At 47.0% G+C, this 17,559-nt stretch overlaps 6 protein-coding genes across 9 annotated transcripts; 4 read left to right on the top strand and 2 right to left on the bottom strand.

Moving 5' to 3' along the window:
• Nucleotides 1-256: 256 nt before the first annotated feature.
• zgc:91910 (Zinc finger protein 706-like) lies at nt 257-1,959 on the top strand. Its single transcript, XM_049750302.1, has 4 exons — nt 257-401; nt 857-1,007; nt 1,234-1,335; nt 1,406-1,959. Exons 2-3 carry the CDS (start codon nt 873-875, stop codon nt 1,327-1,329), a joined length of 231 nt encoding a protein of 76 aa, XP_049606259.1. The 5' UTR covers nt 257-401; nt 857-872; the 3' UTR covers nt 1,330-1,335; nt 1,406-1,959.
• Nucleotides 1,512-5,548, bottom strand: bmp8a (bone morphogenetic protein 8a). Its single transcript, XM_049750199.2, has 7 exons — nt 4,052-5,548; nt 3,068-3,260; nt 2,817-2,965; nt 2,560-2,739; nt 2,410-2,489; nt 2,230-2,340; nt 1,512-2,157 (listed from the first exon to the last, which is right to left on the bottom strand). Exons 1-7 carry the CDS (start codon nt 4,512-4,514, stop codon nt 2,008-2,010), a joined length of 1,326 nt encoding a protein of 441 aa, XP_049606156.1. The 5' UTR covers nt 4,515-5,548; the 3' UTR covers nt 1,512-2,007.
• A 172-nt stretch (nt 5,549-5,720) lies between these two features.
• Nucleotides 5,721-10,238, top strand: slc9a1b (solute carrier family 9 member A1b). The gene is made up of 12 exons (XM_049750103.2): nt 5,721-6,156; nt 6,741-7,201; nt 7,384-7,634; nt 7,716-7,933; nt 8,026-8,222; nt 8,290-8,379; nt 8,536-8,606; nt 8,769-8,933; nt 9,010-9,112; nt 9,189-9,287; nt 9,358-9,436; nt 9,496-10,238. The coding sequence occupies exons 1-12, from the start codon at nt 5,865-5,867 to the stop codon at nt 9,663-9,665; spliced, it is 2,196 nt and encodes a 731-aa protein (XP_049606060.1). The 5' UTR covers nt 5,721-5,864; the 3' UTR covers nt 9,666-10,238.
• Nucleotides 10,239-10,564: 326 nt separating this feature from the next.
• LOC125986577 (serine/arginine-rich splicing factor 10) lies at nt 10,565-13,472 on the top strand. 4 transcript variants are annotated; one of them, XM_049750290.1, is made up of 6 exons: nt 10,565-10,731; nt 11,608-11,712; nt 12,400-12,503; nt 12,576-12,747; nt 12,818-12,871; nt 12,933-13,472. In XM_049750290.1, exons 1-6 carry the CDS (start codon nt 10,667-10,669, stop codon nt 13,156-13,158), a joined length of 726 nt encoding a protein of 241 aa, XP_049606247.1. In that variant the 5' UTR covers nt 10,565-10,666; the 3' UTR covers nt 13,159-13,472. The 4 variants fall into 4 exon arrangements, with proteins under 4 accessions (XP_049606247.1, XP_049606248.1, XP_049606249.1 ...); XM_049750291.2 differs by lacking the exon at nt 11,608-11,712 and adding an exon at nt 11,860-12,125 and having other exon boundaries at nt 10,574-10,731; nt 12,397-12,503; XM_049750292.1 differs by lacking the exons at nt 10,565-10,731; nt 11,608-11,712 and adding an exon at nt 11,974-12,146 and having other exon boundaries at nt 12,397-12,503.
• A 510-nt stretch (nt 13,473-13,982) lies between these two features.
• LOC125986549 (gap junction alpha-9 protein-like) lies at nt 13,983-16,465 on the top strand. The gene is made up of 2 exons (XM_049750191.2): nt 13,983-14,581; nt 14,658-16,465. The coding sequence occupies exons 1-2, from the start codon at nt 14,339-14,341 to the stop codon at nt 15,885-15,887; spliced, it is 1,473 nt and encodes a 490-aa protein (XP_049606148.1). The 5' UTR covers nt 13,983-14,338; the 3' UTR covers nt 15,888-16,465.
• LOC125986585 (c-Myc-binding protein-like) lies at nt 16,295-17,215 on the bottom strand. Its single transcript, XM_049750314.2, has 5 exons — nt 17,101-17,215; nt 16,852-16,927; nt 16,727-16,775; nt 16,459-16,573; nt 16,295-16,387 (listed from the first exon to the last, which is right to left on the bottom strand). Exons 1-5 carry the CDS (start codon nt 17,113-17,115, stop codon nt 16,349-16,351), a joined length of 294 nt encoding a protein of 97 aa, XP_049606271.1. The 5' UTR covers nt 17,116-17,215; the 3' UTR covers nt 16,295-16,348.
• Nucleotides 17,216-17,559: the final 344 nt, after the last annotated feature.

The raw sequence follows: 17,559 nt of genomic DNA, 5'->3' as shown, positions 1-17,559 counted from the left end.
GTGGAATCTTACCCAAATCAATAGACTTAGACTACTTATATACTTAAGTGGTGTATGTTCAGACTCAAACTCAACTATAGTATTTTTGGTTCTAATGTCTATACATTTATTAGTTTTAGTGAGAATAATGTTTTTAACATTCCAAAATTTAGAAGTGGTAGAAAAGATAAATTGTAGTTTCAAGATTACAATTGTGAAAAGAACATGAAACTTCAATATCAAAATTTAGATATGATTTTACTAGGATAAATATGTAAGATTTTAAAGTGAATTTCTTTACACTTATTTGAAATACAAACTGCATGTCCCACTGCTTTCCACCAGGCGGATTTAGTGATGACGTACTTCCGGTGACGTTCTCATACGACGACAAGAGTGAGCGACAGCGCTAAACGCTTAAGGTAAACATGGACCCTTATTTTACAGTTTTCCCCTTTTTACCATCAAAATTCGTTTATGTGGTTTATTAGTGTGTCATTTTGGGAATGGCCTTCTTCAAACTGTTTTATTTTGGCGTCACATATAATGTCACCTGGCGACATTTGCTATCGTAGCTAGCTAATTTGGTTAGCATGTTAGCTAGCTGCCCCCGAAGATTATCTCGACCAAGTTGATCAAATTGTTACCTGTTGTCAACAAGTATGCTTTGAATGCACCACATTTACTTTTTGGCATTAATAATATTAAGGTGCTATTATATTGTGTTTTATAAAAAAAATTCTCATGCTCATTTTTGTTTTATTGCGATGCTCAACAGTTTAACGCAGTGGTCAGTATTTGATGTTAGTGTGTAACTTAGCACAGGTTTAGATGTAATATGAAGTAAATCTACTAAAGGTGTTCCATGTGTTTCTAGGTTACATGTGAGGGCCATGGCTCGTGGACAGCAGAAGATTCAGTCCCAGCAAAAGAACGCCAAGAAATCCGCCGAGAAAAAGAAAGGGCAGGCGGCCGACCAGAAAACGGCAGCCAAGGTGGCGCTGGTCCACACGTGCCCTGTCTGCAGGGTACGGCTACAAATACAAAAAAAATCGCTTTGACAAACATTGATATTATTTTATTGTTGAAAAATATGTTTTCTCCAGAACTTTGATCCACCTCCCATGTTTTATGATGCATGTTTTTCTCCTATTCTGGAGTCAGACGAATAATCGATTGTAATATTTTGCTAACCTGCATTTTGTAAGTTATTGTTCAATATGATTGAGATTTGTGTGGTGTGTATTTTTGTAGACCCAAATGCCTGATCCAAAGACCTTCAAGCAACACTTTGAGAGCAAACACCCCAAGTCACCGATGCCTCCCGAGCTTGCTGACGTTTTGGCTTGAAAGCCGGTAGGAAGCACTCGCGTGCCATCTTGGCGTCTTTTTCGACAAGCATGTTGTTTCACTTCCTTTCTTGTAGAAACAACCACCTGACATGGAGGAAGAACACTGGGACCAGTCTATCTAACAACATGGAGGTGATGTGCGTGTATGTAAGAAGACGGTAACAAAGTTTTTCAGCAGCGTCCTGTTTAAAAATAAACAAAATGTATTTATTGTATACAAGCAACATGCTTACAACAGTCAGGATTGCGTGCAAAGGATGAATGACATGTTCACATACTAGTTAATTTTTTTTTCATTTAATTTGACCCTTACGAGTTCCTGAGTGACACAAGCTACAATGGAAAGTTAAGAATGAACCACTAAATATCGGGCGCTTAGCAACAGTACGCAGGCCTTTTTTAATCCACGCGTGGCAATAATTTACAGAAGATGTTCACCGCTAACTCTTCCTCTGAACCACAACGATAAGCACAAATTATTTTCATGCCCGACGGTTGTGGCGGAAAACTCAACTTTACATGTACAACATTGTATTTTGTGTTTTCAAAGGCCTATTTAGAAAGTTGTGACCCAAAAAGCTAACGTGTGCGTTTGTGTATCTTGTAATAAAAATCAAAGTCCACTTCCCCCCCCTATTTTTGTTTGCTGCTTCAACAACTTGTGCCGCCGTGCCTCTCATAGACAACCGCAGGTTTTGACCACCATGTTACGATGCTTCTTGAGGATCACGTTGTTGTTGTCGTCGTAAAAGAGCACTGAGATGGCGCTTAGCTTGGTGGGCGCGCAGCACGCCTTGGGCACCTCATCAGGTTTCAGCAGATGAACCTGCCACACAAAACATAAATGATCAACTTTGCGTGTATCGACAAAGCTCGTGAAAAAGACGGTGATACTGACTACTTGCTGGATGAGGGCATGGTTGGTGGCATTCATGCAGGCGCCAAGGGGGTAAAAACACTCGCCATCGCAGTAGTACGCTGAGTAGCCTGTGGGGGCCAGAACCCAGTCCTGACGGAAAAAAAGGTCAAATCCATAACGAATAGAAAGACGTTTTCAAATCGAGACAAAAGAATCAACCTTCCATCCGAGGTCGCTGAAGCTGACGTAAAGTTCGTGTTTTTTACACGGCTGACCGCCATTGTTGACAGGACTTCGATCTGAGCAGGAAAAGACCAAAGCGAAATCAGCTTTGTTGACAAAACGAGAGCCGTTACGAGCAAACTCAACTGTGGATGCTGGGCACGGGGAGGTCGTATTTGGGCTTCTTCCTGCGGGGGTGCGTCTTTACGGCGCGGGGGGGGCGGCACGGAACCTGGCTCTCCCGAAAGAAGGTCACCATGAAGGGCTGCTTGGAGCGAGGACCCCTGCGTCCCACCAGCCCAATCCAGGCAGCCGACAGCGAGCGATCTGGAAGCGGGGGGAAGCGAGTCATTTCGCACATCGCACACCACGAAGGAAAAAGAGCAATAAGAGTGTCGGCGCACCCTCCTCGGTCTCCACGTAGAGCCGAATGCCCAGGTTGCTGCGGGGATGCAGGAGCCAGTGGTTGGACGCCGAGGTGACATCGAAGGCCAGCCACCCTTCTTGACCTGCCGGCACCGACTGCATGTCCAGCAGCACCAGCTCGGGCTCCCTGAAAATTAAAGCCATCCAAAAATATACTTGCACTAATTTTCATTTCTTCCTTCTGCAATATAATTTCTTAAATAGCATTTTTTTGTGTGTGTGAGTATACCTGTGTTTATTGTCCTTCTGGATCTCGTACACAGAGATGTGCAGGGTCCTGTTGGCCCGTTGGCCCAGCGTCAACGCCTTGTAGATACGAAACTCCGCCGCCGTCACCGTCTCACCCTGGGGCAGAGGCGTCAGGTCGAAGCGGAACTCCTTCCAGTAGGGACGAGGCTGCAGCAGGTCCCGCTCCTGCTCCACTGCCACAACCAATTACCACACAATATTTATTAGAGGAAAAAAAAATTACAATACGCACGCACACAGGAAATGAGCTGGAGACACTCAAACAGCTCTGGGTGGATGTTAAATAGAGATACTAAATTTCGGCCACTCCTGGTGGCTTGAGCATCACGCACTCGAGTACACAGCAGCAGTAATTAGAGGCACCGTGCTGCGGACCGCAGCAGCTGCTGCGCGCACACGCACCACAAATTGCAGGTCCGTCGTATTTTTAGGCCTCCTCGCCGCAGCCGCATTTTCATCTCACTCGGCCCGCTTGGCCTCACCGCCGGTGCGTGTCATTCAGGCCCTTTAATCGAGTGCAGCTGTGTGTTCCCTGGCGCGGGGTCATAAGCGGATGAGGTCACGGTCAAATAAAACGCGAGCCTACCTGCCGCAGGTGAGAAGCTTTCGAGAGGTTGAATGAATGGCCGGCTGGCCGAGTGTTTGCAAAACACGGCTGTGTTTTTCCTGCGGCGTTGACTGATAAATTCCAGGGTGTACTTGCTTGGGCAAAACACACTTGGAGGGGGGAAAAAAGGCCAACCCTTCATTACTCTGAGGCGGGGGTGCGTTTATACAACACTTGAAGCGTAAAAGGCTTTTCCCGTCGAGCTGTCCTGTCGCAGGAAGGAGGCCATCCGCGGGGGCATGCTAATATTTATGCTGGGACAGATAGGCATCGGGAAGCTCTGCATGCATGCACGCACACCACTTCACTTAAGTTTTTCCCACCGATTCCTAATTTTGGAAAACAATTTGCACTCACCCAAGTTGACGAAGCTCATAACGGTGTCGGCCTCGCTGACGACGGTGCCGAGCAGCGGTGTGTGAGTGCTGAGGGTGGGGAGAGGGCGATGGACAGCCGCCCTCCGTTCCCCGCCGGCCCCCCTCGGCCGGACGGCGCCGGGCCTGATGACGTCGTTGGCCGAAGCCGGGTCGTCCTCGCCTTCCACCGCCATGGCGTGGTAGAGGTCCAGCATAAAGAGCGGCGCCGACGAGGGCGGCCTGAGCGGCGGATGAGGCCTGGGACGGCCCGGCAGGCCCAGGATGGACAAGATCTCTTTCTGCATCTCTTTCTTCTCACGGCCGCTTAGACGCCGGAAGCTGGAGTGCAGCGCCGTCTGGGCCTGCTGGGCCCAGAGCAGGACCAGAAACAGGACCAGGTTCCTGGGCAGGAGCTGGAGGACACCCCTATGCGGGCTGCCTCTTTGGTGTGGTGAGGTCACCATCTTGCTTTGGCTGCTTCTTTCTAGAGACTTCTCCCTTAGCTAGTCCACAGCCTTCAGACACAAGATGTTTACTTCCTTCTTTTCCCCGGTCTTGATTCTTCTGGGAATCTTCTCCTGAGGACGACCACCTCTCCTCCCTTATCTGGATCCTTCCCGAGAGAACCTTTCTTGCAGGGGATGGTCACCTCTTCTGTTGATCTTTTGCCTTCATAAAAGGACCCAGTGGGAGATGTTTACCTCCTAAATGTCTCTCTCCAATCCAAGCTTCTCTGGTCCAAATCCTCCACAAACCGAACCCTGATGAAGATGTTCAGTTTCTTCTTTTGTGTCTCCACTTCGTACCCTAGTTTGGGCTGCTTATGTTGGTCTTCTACACAAGATAGACTGTTCCCCCTCTGAAGTCCACACTCCAGTCCAAACTCTTCTAGTTTCTCGTACTGACAAATGGAAATGCTGAACATGAGCTCATGGTAACCCTCAAAGGAAAGCTTGAAAGAGACCCTCACCTCCACTTAAGTCCACTTTAAGAGGAGAACAGGTGCCGAGGAGCTTTTGGTGAAGTCAGAGAGGCTGACACAGCCGGTACGTCCTTCAGACAAAAAAATGATAAGAATCCACGCAAAAAAACTTCTTTTCTTTGGTGTTCCTTAAATGAAAATAAAAAAGTCTTAGGGAGGCTTCTGCTCCTCCTTGGCACACGCTGCTGGGAGAGCGCGTGAAGGTCTGAGCAAGAGGAGGGAGCGCTCCTCGCGTTCCACCCACATATAGCCCTCCCCCGCTGAGGGAGGAGTTCATCTCCCGCCTATTCCATATACGAAATGGCTTGTGTTCCAAACTTATTAGCAAACATTGGCTTTTTATTGATTATTATCGACAGAAAAGACACGCAACTAACTTACTCATGTTTTTTTTTTTAATAAATGTGTGCTTTCAAAAGATTACAAATTGCCAAGTAACAAAACATATACAAATAAGACTTAACAGTAGGTATGTTTTGAAAAAGTTAATTTATTAAAATCATTTTTGGTGGATTGTATTTTAATCCGGAGTTACCATTAGCGGTGATCTTTAATTCAACATATAAATAACCAGCAGGTGTCGCTCGGCATGACAATTGGACGCAGACGCTCATAAAGAGAGAGAACACGTCCATCCATTACACCGAATCAGCGCTCGTCTTTTTTTTTTTTTTATTCTTCACACAGTTAGCGATGCATCTCCTTACAGGGACTCCGACTTGAACGCCATGCCGCGCCCTGACTCCGATACGAGGCTGCGCGTTAAAGTGCGCGCTCCCGCTCCTCCTCCTCATCTTCATCGTTTGTCTCAGCTGTAGTTGGACTACACCGGATGCGGCGCCCCAACATGGCCCAGCACCACGCCGGCAACAAGGCGCTTCTACCCGGCTTGACGCGCCTCCTGCTCCTCGTCATCCTTCTGCTGATGCTTGTGGTCTGCGCCAAACCGAGCCCGAGTGAGCCAGACAACGACACCCGTGAACATGTGGAGGAAGAACATCACAAGCTGGGCAACAGCACGGTGCACCGGAAGGCTTTTCCGGTGCTGTCCTTCAACTACGAGCACGTCCGTAAACCCCTCGAGATCTCGTTGTGGATCCTCCTTGCGCTGCTCATGAAACTCGGTGAGTGTCCCTTTAAAAATGATCCACTCTGACGTCACTGGCCTAACTTTTGAAAGAATAACTCCCAGGGGTGCATTTGCATCTAATTTGGGATATTTAAACAGATGGAACAGCTGTGAGATTAGCAGCAGGGCCGTAGCTATGGATATTGGGGTTCTCGGCCCTGAATACAAATAGTAGATTTAGATAGTCTTTAAAAGGCAATCCAACAGGGGTGTGTAGACTTTTTAGATACACTGTAGCATCATGTTAGTCAGTCAAGGTTTAAAATGTCAGGTCTTATCTGCGCCTCCAGCTGCTTTCTGAGTGGGCCGGTCCGACTTCCTGCTCTAATGCACTGCTCGATAACAAAAGTGCACAATGTGCTGACTGAGTGGCGCATCAATCGGAGCGCCCGGGTGGGGGGCTTCAAGTCTATGGTCTGACATTTTGAAACTTGCAGTCTTTCAAGCACACTTTTTAAAATGTGTTTTGGTCCACGAACACCAAGGAAGTCCAAACTGTTCTAAATAGCAATCCTAGGGTGTGCACACTTTTGCAAAATCATCTCACTTCCTGACCCTGATGTGTTTTTGGATGGTCAGGCTTCCACATCATCCCCCGCGTGTCCCACGTGGTCCCCGAGAGCTGCTTGCTGATCTTCGTGGGTCTGCTGGTGGGCGGCGTCATCAAAGCCATCCGGCAGACGGCGCCCGTGCTGGACACCAAGCTCTTCTTCCTCTACCTGCTGCCGCCCATCATCCTGGACGCCGGCTACTTTCTACCCCTTCGGCCCTTCACTGAGAACCTGGGCACCATCCTAGTCTTCGCCGTAGTGGGCACCCTGTGGAACGCCTTCTTTGTGGGCGGCGCCATGTACGGCGTGTGCCAGCTGGAGGGGGGGCAGCTGGCCGGCGTGGACTTGCTGTCCTGCCTGCTTTTCGGCTCCATCGTGTCAGCTGTTGACCCCGTGGCCGTGCTGGCCGTCTTTGAGGAGATCCACATTAACGAGCTGCTGTACATCCTGGTCTTTGGCGAGTCGCTGCTCAACGACGCCGTCACCGTGGTGAGAACCCGTGGCGGACATTTTGTTTGTACCAGTGACAACTGGATTTTCACTTCCTTCATCCATTGCTTAAATAGTCCAACTATGACACAGATGCTATTTGCTAGCCTATGTATGGGTTTTTTGATTATTTGTTAGCATTATGCTAAAGGGTCATTGGTCACCTTGTTTCCATCATGCAGGTGCTGTACCACTTGTTTGAGGAGTTCTCCCACGCCGGTGCAGTGACGGTGGTCGACGCCTTGCTTGGCGTGGTGTGCTTCTTGGTGGTGTCGTTTGGTGGTATCCTGGTGGGCGCCATCTACGGGCTGCTGGGCGCGTTCACATCCCGCTTCACATCGCACACGCGTGTCATCGAGCCGCTCTTCGTCTTCCTCTACAGTTACATGGCCTACCTGTCGGCGGAGGTCTTCCACCTGTCAGGCATCATGTCGTGAGTCACGTGCACATTTTAGTTCATTATTTTCATGGACCTATTGTAATTTACCTAACACATTCTCCACTCCTGCTCCAGGCTGATAGCGTGCGGCGTGGTGATGCGTCCGTATGTGGAGGCCAACATCTCGCATAAGTCCTACACCACCGTTAAGTACTTCCTGAAGATGTGGAGCAGTGTGAGCGAGACCCTCATCTTCATCTTCCTCGGCGTCTCCACCGTGGCGGGACCCCACGCCTGGAACTGGACCTTCGTCATCGTCACCGTGGTCCTCTGCCTCGTCTCGAGAGTGCTGGGTGAGGAAGATTGCAATAAATATTTTATGTACAACTAGAGGACGCCCGTATATGTACCATAAGTGATACTGTAGTACCATCTTGTGCTTCAGGCGTTGTGGGCCTGACGTTCATCATCAACAAGTTCCGTGTCATCAAACTGACCAAGAAGGACCAGTTCATCGTGGCCTACGGTGGCCTGCGAGGGGCCATCGCCTTCTCGCTGTGTTTTTTGCTGACCGACAACAAGATGAAGCACATGTTCCTCACTGCCATCATCACTGTCATCTTCTTCACCGTCTTTGTCCAGGTAACAGGGTCTAACAAAAATATATTTGATGAAAAAATATTGTATGATTTGATTTTTGATGATTTAGGGGATGACCATCAGGCCTCTTGTGGAGCTTCTGGAAGTGAAGAAGAAGCAGGAATCTGACGGCTCCATCAACGAGGAGATTCACACGCAGGTCAGTGTTCTTTGTGAGAAACAGCACCACCTAACGGCCATTTGTGAAATAGTAAACAATAATTATTTAGGTATCGCTCCTCGTCTTATTTTGTAATTTTAATTGATTCTGTTTTAAACATGATACTCAAATAAAATCAGTCAATCGATTATTTAGTTCCTGGACCATGTCCTTGTGGGAATTGAGGACATCTGTGGTCATTTTGGACATCATCGCTGGAAAGACAAGTAGGCCTATGACCTTTTCATCAAATCATTTACGGAATTAATTATATGTTGACATTTGCCGCTTGCTGTGTTTGTAATCCCGACGGCTGCAATAGAATGACCGCACTCCCATAACGGAGTGATTAGCTTTCTGCTCTGGTTTATGGTATTGATTGCGTTCAGGCTGAGCCGCTTCAACAAGGCCTACGTGAAGAAGTGGTTGATTGCGGGCGACCGCTCCAACGAGCATCAGCTACTCTCCTTCTACAACAAAATGGAGATGAAGCAGGCCATGATGATGGTCGAGAGCGGCGGTAGCTCCGTTTTCAAACCGCCCCCGATGGTGCCGTAAGTAAAAAAATAAATACATTTGTCAGATTTACTTCAAGATGTATTTTCATCTGATCTACATTTGGCTCCTCAGGAACATCAAAGCTGAAGCCCCGCCCGGACGCAAGAGAAACAAAAGTCGCGAAAAGGAAATCCGAAAGATGTTGCAGTCCAACATGCAGAAGAACAGACAGCGGGTAGGCAGACCTGACCTCTTTTTGGTTTGTCACGGAACAACACCTGACACACTCGTTTTTGTGTTTTTGCCGCCAGCTCCGCTCCTACAGCAGACACGACCTGATGATCGACCCCTTCGAAGAAGATATGAGCGAAATCCGTTTCAGGAAGCAACAAGTGGAGATGGAGAGGAGGGTGGGTACACCTCATGTTCTCCAAATACTGAAGCCTGCCTCAAAAACCTGCCATCATTTGCCTCCCTCAGATGAGCCACTATCTGACCGTACCAGCAAAACGGGCGGAACCGCCGCCTACCTCCGTGAGACGGGTCGCCTTCTTACCAGGTCTGCTCCACCATTTTTTCTATTTTAGATTTCGCTTTGTAAACCACTTGTGTTCCCAGAACACCAGGTTTATACGTACGACGACGGCGAGAGCACCCCGGTGGAGGTCCGCCGGGACCCGAGCGCCTCCAGTGGCGTCAGTTTACTGAATGAATCCGGCCGCGAGATCCAACAGGAGGAGGAGGAGTTCAACGCAATGCGCCGTCTCAGTGACCCCGGTCCAAAGTAGTCGCTGAAGAGACGCGTGTAAGGTTTTTAGTCTGAGTAATCTCCAGATATTCTCTGGGGATGGGCCCTGCTGCTGCAAAAAAAAAAAAAAAAAAAAAAAAGTGTCATTTTTAAAATTGCTCATATTAATACTTTAAAATGTAGATACAGCACATCTTGTTTTTCATTAATTGCTAGAGGCGCCAAACAAGTGGAGTTTTCCCTTCAAAGCACACGTGGCCACCAAAAAATGTTTAAAAAGTTCATTTGTAACCCCCACCCAAAAAAAATGCATTTATTGTTGCAATTGTCGCAAATGTTTTTTTTCTCAGGGACTGTAAAGGCTTGCTTAAATGGGGCTGTGTTTTATGTTGTTGTTTTTTTAAATGGTCGTAAACATTCCTCCAGAGATGTAATGCATATCTTGCATATCTGTCACTGCCTGAGCTTAAGCTGCCTGCATGTTTGTCTTAAAAAGAATGTTTAGGTATGTGCCAGCCAAAGTATTTTTATATTTTCCGTCCCAAAACAAATTGATTGTAGATATTTATTTAAGGGAGAAACATAAACAAATAAAGTTTTGTATGTGAGAGAATGTTTTTTTATTCTTTTTAAAACGTACGGTTTGTGCCAATTTTAAATATTTATAAATTAAAAACGAAATAGAATAATTTTATTGTGCTTCATTTAGTTAGTTTATTCTTGTATTGTTTTGATTTTTATTTCGTTCAAGTGAATTTAGATTTTAAACTTTTTCATTACCAATGAAACAATAGATGTAAAATATCGATATATATATATATATATATATATATATATTATATTTATATTTTATTTTAATTACGTTAGGTTTAAAAGCTACTTTTATATACTTGTACGCTTTACAGGTGGCGCTATAGTGCACCTCAAAGTAAAAGCAGAGAAGAAGAAGCGGGGTCCATTTTTGTTTTGGCTCCACATTGACCAAACAAGAAAGGCACATTTCTTGTTTCCGTCTTGTTAATCTTAGTCTCGTAAAAAGCAATGGCTCGCTATATGCGCCCACCTAACTCGTCTTTATTTGTTAGAAACATCTCCGATGAGTCCAGGTGAGTTTGAATTCCGGCGTGTTACTCGCAATTCGGGAGTACATTAGGAAAAAAATTACGGTTGGAAGTAGCCTAGCAGCGAGCTAACACAGGGCCGCGTTCTGCAACGAAGCCTCACTTTTGCCAGTACTTTGATCCTAAATCAAATTAATACTGTCATTTAGTTTATTATATTAGGTGTGTTGGACAATTATTAAATTGAGCGCATGAAAACAAGCGTCCATGTTGTATTTCCAGACGTGGAAACGTCAAGTTGTGTTGCGTTTCGCAGATTCGTCACAAAATGTTTTGCAGCGCTTTGCCGCGTGTTTGAAAAATCATCTAGAATAATTCAAATGATTATCCAGTTTAAAATGCTTTATCATTTTCTTTAGATGAATATGCATGGAAAGATGTGCGGTAAGCGTGTCCATAGTCTGTTTTACAATTTACTTCCTACTTCAGCGTTTGTGCCATTTAGAGGCATGAAACAGGTATTCATTTTGTTATAGTTGCCACAGATTCGCCCCTTTACTTTGATTTTTAATAAGTCTTAACTGTGCACACCCTATCAATTGCACGGCTGATGTTTTACACTGGTTACTGAATTTTAAAAAAAAGGGCCAGTTCACCCAGAATCAACAAAATAATGCATTCTAAATGGATCCAGGCTGATATCTCCTTTAAAATAAAGTACAAATAAAATCTCTGCCTCGAAACCTAAGTGATTTTTCACAAGGCTAACAATTCCTCAGTAAACTGTTAACCGGGTCTTGCCGAGTCCAACAGGTAAGTTGATTAACCCGATTGTTTCAGGTGAACCGGCCCTTTTAAGCTCACTCACCCATCGCACATGCTGCCAAGTTGAGTTACACTTTGTATATCTACGGTGTTCAGGCCTGAGGATTTGCGGCGTGAGTTTGGCCGCTATGGGCCAATAGTAGATGTCTACATCCCACTTGACTTCTATACGCGTCAACCAAGAGGATTTGCATACATTCAATATCCTTTCCCAAAGAATGTTGCTGTGGCCATGACTAACAAACATTATTTCCTTTAGCAGCTGAGCAGATTTGTGGTTTGTGATGTTTTTTTCCCTTGCATCCATTGACCTATCTAACAGTGATTATTTTTCTGTTATCGCTTCAGAAAATGTAAAAGCATCCCCTTGTGGAAGCGGCCACACAAAGAGTAACAAAGACTGGGTGTAGCGTAGCTGTAAAGACAAGGCACAGACCAAAGGGAGGGAAAATGTTGGGAGGAAGTAAAGCACGAAGAGGAAAAAGGTGTCGGAGGCAAAGCTCGGCAGTGGCCCAGAGCGGGCTAAAGAAAAGAGTCGTAAAGAGTCAAGCGGGAGACCCGACGCAAGTCGAATCGATTAAAGAGTGTAAAGATCAAGACAAAGTCAAGCACAGGTAACGAGTGGCAATAATTTTGTATCCTCTCAAGACACAGTTCCAACAAATCAGCTTTGAAAGCAATTTAATTTCAACTCTCTTAATCAGCTATTTGTCTTTTGTGTTTTGAGAATCGCCTATTGTGTGTCATGTGTGCTCCATGTCTCAGACCAAATCGATCAATTCAATCTCACAAGCTCAAGCATGACTAAATGGAGGCCAATGTCTCTCCAAAATCTGTCAATTTGTGGCCTCTCTGCAAAAAAAAAAAAAAGCCTTAACTGCTCAGCATGTTTGAGGACGTGCGTGATGCTGAGGACGCTCTCCATAGCTTGGACAGGAAGTGGGTATGCGGCCGCCAGATCGAGATCCAGTTTGCGCAGGGTGACCGAAAGAGTGAGTGACCAAATGAGGCATATAACGTCCAGTCAATTAGAATCTTGGTTCATTAAGCGTTTGTCTTTTCAGCACCCAATCAGATGAAGACCAAGGAGCGGCACTCCCCGTCTCGCTCGTCCCGCTACGACGACTACGACCGCGACGGCCGCCGCAGACGCTCACGCAGCCGTAGCTACGACCGGCGCCGCTCGCGCAGCCCTTCCTACGAGCGACGACGTAGGCGCTCGGAGAGCCCCCGAGAGTAAGTCACGTCCTTTTCTCATCTTGCGCAAAGTTCTGAGACATCTGACCGGACATTTTGGGTTGTGTAGATCTCGCGGGCGCCAGCACGGACGAGGAGGTAGCCGAGGTCGTGAAGAGGACAGGTATGTTCTTGGTGTTCTCTTTATTTTTATTTAATTAAAGAATAAAAACTTCTGCTTTCAGGCACCGCCAGAAGCCCCGAAAAGAGTCGAGAGGACGGTCTCCTTCCAGATCAGCGTCGCCGCCCGAGCCCGCCGCCAAACCGGCGGCCGCCTCCCACTACGCCGAGGAAGACGCGCGGCAGGAACGCTCCCCGTCGCGTTCGCCGTCCCGCTCGCAGTCCCGTTCGGTGTCAAGGTCTCGTTCACGCTCGCGTTCCTGGACGGGCCGCAAGTCAGGAGGACGCTAAGGAAAGGCCCGGAGACGCTTTGGTTTGGACTTGAATGTGATGGACGCGTTTGGAGAACATTTTGCCGGTTGGTCCTTGAGTCTTGCGTTTTCTTCCACCTGGGAGATGATTTTGTGGCCAACGATGTTTTTTTTTACAGACTCGCTTTTCCTACCTAAGTCCTACGCTTCCGTTTGATTTTTTTCAAAAGAGCATTTTTCAAATCCACTCCACCCTGTCAACTGTTTTAAAAAAGCAGCAAGTTCGTTGAATGTTTTTTTTTCTTTTTCTGCTGAGTTTCTTTTCAGAAATAAAGGGTCACTTCAAGGAAACAACTCATGGGCTCAGAGTGAAATATTTCCTATCCTAACAAAATTTAATTGCACCAATTACTCGTTCATTTAAAACAGCCACATAATTATGCCTCAAAATCCATTAGCTTAATGCTAAAACACCATGGCAAATGTCATAGATGAGCTAACAAATAGCATCGATGTGACAGGGTTCCTAATGCTTTACTTTGCATGACATTATTGATTTGTTTTTTATAAACGGGGACGGCTGAAACGTGGTGGCGGGCCGGGGCGTAGCTTGATCCACATTCCCAGCGTGTGGGCGGCCATGCGTGAAATGGGACGCGCTCCATTGAGCGAAAAGACTCATTGATCCCGCTTAGGGATGTTTGACTTTATTAAAGTTCATTTTCACTGCTTCCTGCAGAAATTTGTGTATTTTAGTTTACATTGCAGCAGAAAGTCTTGAGTGAAGCGATGGAGGTACCTTGAGGAAAATTTCATAAGATCCCATCAGGTGGACATTTTATGACCCCTGCCCAAGATTCAAAATAAAATCTGTGAGTCCCTCAATGGAGGCCACTCAAGAGAACATAGCGTACATGTGCCGCATGTGTTTGGGGTGTGACAACCCTGGCACCAGAGCTTGGCCGCCATCGATCTGCTCTCCAGCTTTGGACGAAGGGTCGCAGAGGCCGACGGGGATCATTAGTTGCTTTGTTTTCCGCTTTGCGGTAGCAGTGTGGCCGGGACATGGCTTAGTTTTAGAGGGACGGCAAAGCAGACCACGTTTCATATCCAGGATGAAAGGTAAGGTTCTTAAAATTTGGAGTTGCCTGAAAAATTGAGGAAACCATAATTGTTCTCCTTCCTTGTAGATCTGGTGTAGTTTCACAAAAGAATCTAAAATGGGTGACTGGAATTTCCTGGGCGGCATCTTGGAGGAGGTGCACATCCACTCTACCATGGTGGGCAAGATCTGGCTGACCATCTTGTTCATCTTCCGCATGCTGGTGCTGGGCGTTGCCGCCGAAGACGTGTGGAACGACGAGCAGTCAGACTTCATCTGCAACACGGAGCAGCCGGGCTGCCGCAACGTTTGCTACGACCAGGCCTTCCCTATCTCGCTCATCCGCTACTGGGTCCTTCAGGTGATGCTTCTTCTGAATTTGATGAAATGTCTTCTGAGATGGAGAAATCCAGACCTTGGTGTCTTCCATTTCACAGGTGATCTTCGTTTCTTCACCCTCACTGGTCTACATGGGCCACGCCATCTATCGGCTGCGCGCCCTGGAGAAGGAGCGGCACTGTAAGAAGGTAGCGCTGCGGCGCGAGCTGGAGTCAGTGGACGCCGAGTTGGCGGACGCCCGGCGCCGGATCGAGAAGGAGATGCGGGGGCTGGAGCAGGGCAAACTGAACAAGGCCCCGCTCAGGGGCTCGCTCCTGTGCACCTACGTGGCGCACATCGTCACCCGCGCCGTGGTGGAGGTCAGTTTCATGACAGGCCAGTTGCTCCTCTACGGTCATCGCCTAAGCCCGCTCTACAAGTGCGAACGCCAGCCCTGCCCCAACATGGTGGACTGCTTTGTGTCCAGGCCCACCGAGAAAACCGTCTTCATGGTATTCATGCAGGTGATTGCCTGCATTTCCTTGTTCCTCAGCCTCCTGGAGATTATGCACTTGGGCTACAAGAAGATCAAAAAAGGCATTTTGGGTTATTACCCGCATATCAAGGAGGATCTGGACGACTACTACGTCAACAAATCCAAGAAGAACTCCATGGTGCAGCAAGTGTGCGTGGGCGCTTCCACGGGGGGCCGCAAGGCCACCATCCCCACGGCGCCCACTAGCTACACTTTGCTGCTGGAGAAGCAAGGTAACGGGCCCAACTACCCGCTGCTCGACGCCGCCTCTGCCTTCGTGCCCGTCCGGGAGGACCCGGCAGTCAAGCTAGTGGGCTTCAAGGAGCCCAAGGAGGCCGTCCCCAGCCCCAACGATCAGAACAGCAACAACACGAGCACCGGAACACGCTCGCCACCCGCCGACAAGGACGCCGAGGAACCGGACTGCGCCGAGTACCCCGCTTCTTCCGACCCGGCCCCCTCTGCCGCTCTTCCGGCCGTGGCCCGGAAGTCCCGCAAACCAAATCCACAGTGGAACTGCTCCACGGTTGTCGAGGGCAACAGCTCGGACAGCGGCGACTCCTACCGGGGTGGCTCCATGAAGCTCCGCGGGGGAAGCGGAAGCGCGGGCCCCCGGGCCCGGAACCCGTCTTCCAACAGCCTGAGGAGGCCCGGCAGGCCCCGGAGCCCGGACTCGGGCGGAGACGCCAGCTCGGCGTCCCGAGGGAGCCATGATAGCCCCAGCCCCGCCGCCTCCTCCCCGAACCGCCGAGTGTCAGCCACCAGCAGCGGCGGCAGCAGCAGCAGGCGAGCACCCACCGATCTGCAGATCTGATGCGCCGTTGTCTGGCGGACATTTTGTGACAGCCACTCATGGGAAGTCATGAACTAGAAATACTTCATTGCAGTACTCAAGTACAGGTATGTGGTGCTTTTGCCACTTCTGGGGGCAGGTGATAATCACCCACCCACAATGCATCGCTCTTGGGCCCTGAGGGACTTTGAAGAGAGGGGCCGGGAAAGTCCGAAACCAATCTATAATCTTTGAAGCAGACATTACATAAGCAGCGGCAATGAAGCCAAACAGAGGACACGAATGCAAAAATGACTTGCTTTTTTTTCTTTTGTTCTGTTGCTAGGAACCTTTATGTTATGTTAAGATTCATGATAAGTACTTCTGAAACGAATTATTAGTAAAAAAAAAAAAAAAAGAAGTGAAATTGAAAAGAACTGAAACAGTCAAACAGAACAGTGCCAACCTTTATTGATTGTTACATTCCAAAAATAGCATCCCTTCTAGTCTGCCGTTTCAGATGATGGCTCATACTGCATCAGCTGCAAAATAAACAATACGGCAAAGAAAAATAAATAAAAAGTTATATTGAAAAAAAGAAAAAAAGGTTTACCTTGCTCCTCAGTGTCTGATTCTCCTCCGTGAGAAGCTTACACTTTTGCTCCAGCTCCGCTTTTTGAGAGGCAAGAACCTCAGCCTCCAGTGCGATGATGTGATGCTTCAAAAAACGAGACAAGGTTCAGGATAAAAACGTATTTATTATTTGACTTGCCATCTCATAACTTTTGTAAAGATAGATATTGTATATACAGTTTTTTTCAATGTACTTTTTTTCTGTTTAAGTTACACTTGGAAGATAATGTAGTGGAAATAAAGGATACTCCATGGCATGGTCGGGTTTTTCAACCTCGTTGTAAAGTGCTGTCATGGCTGTAAAATGTGATGCAAATTGAATTATTTTCACATTTTAACATGATTTTGAAATGACATTGACGCCCGTACCCACCGTTTGCCAAGGCGTCAAGCACCCCATTTTGTTCAAGATACCTTCTAAATTCCACTCTCTCCGACATTATTGAGCCCTAAATCACAAGAAGAAAAATGTTTGAATAAATATTCGTTGGACATTTTTGCAAGAAAAGTGTTTTGTTTTACTTTTGCAGTTGCAATGGAACAAGTTTGTTGTTGTCTGCCTTTTTTTTAATTTTATTTTTTTAGAATACATTAGCAACAAACTATATGACCTTGAACTCACCTTTTTATGCGCCATGAAGAAAGACGAATTTAACTGAGTAAAAATGTGACGAGTAGGTGATTTGCTTCAGGTTGCGATGCACGCGTTGCTATAGCAACTCGTACCGGCTACGTACTTAAATAAAATAATGAAATAAAATAATAAAACATAATAAACATCTTGTGTCTGTTTTACAATTAGGTGATTGAATTTTTAAAACGCTGTAAATATTTTTTTGAGAACACTAATATATCACAGTTAACTTATAAAGCAACTGGATCTTCGGCGGCCATTTTTGCGATCCTGACATTTTGTAGATCTACACTTCCGTAAAGCGTCATCGATCCCATGATTTCAAGTGTGCAGTAGACCTTAAATAACACCGCAGTCAAAATGTTTTCACAGAGCGATCAGGAGAAGCGAGCCATCTACATGTTTATTTTCCACCTGTAAAATTACAACTAACACCAAGGTAGGTGT

This window comes from Syngnathus scovelli, chromosome 19 (genome assembly GCF_024217435.2).
Source record: "Syngnathus scovelli strain Florida chromosome 19, RoL_Ssco_1.2, whole genome shotgun sequence".
Classification (NCBI taxonomy): Eukaryota; Metazoa; Chordata; class Actinopteri; order Syngnathiformes; family Syngnathidae; genus Syngnathus; species Syngnathus scovelli.
The sequence above is the reverse complement of the archived record's forward strand: the minus strand, read 5'-3'. Positions and strand labels throughout refer to the sequence as shown.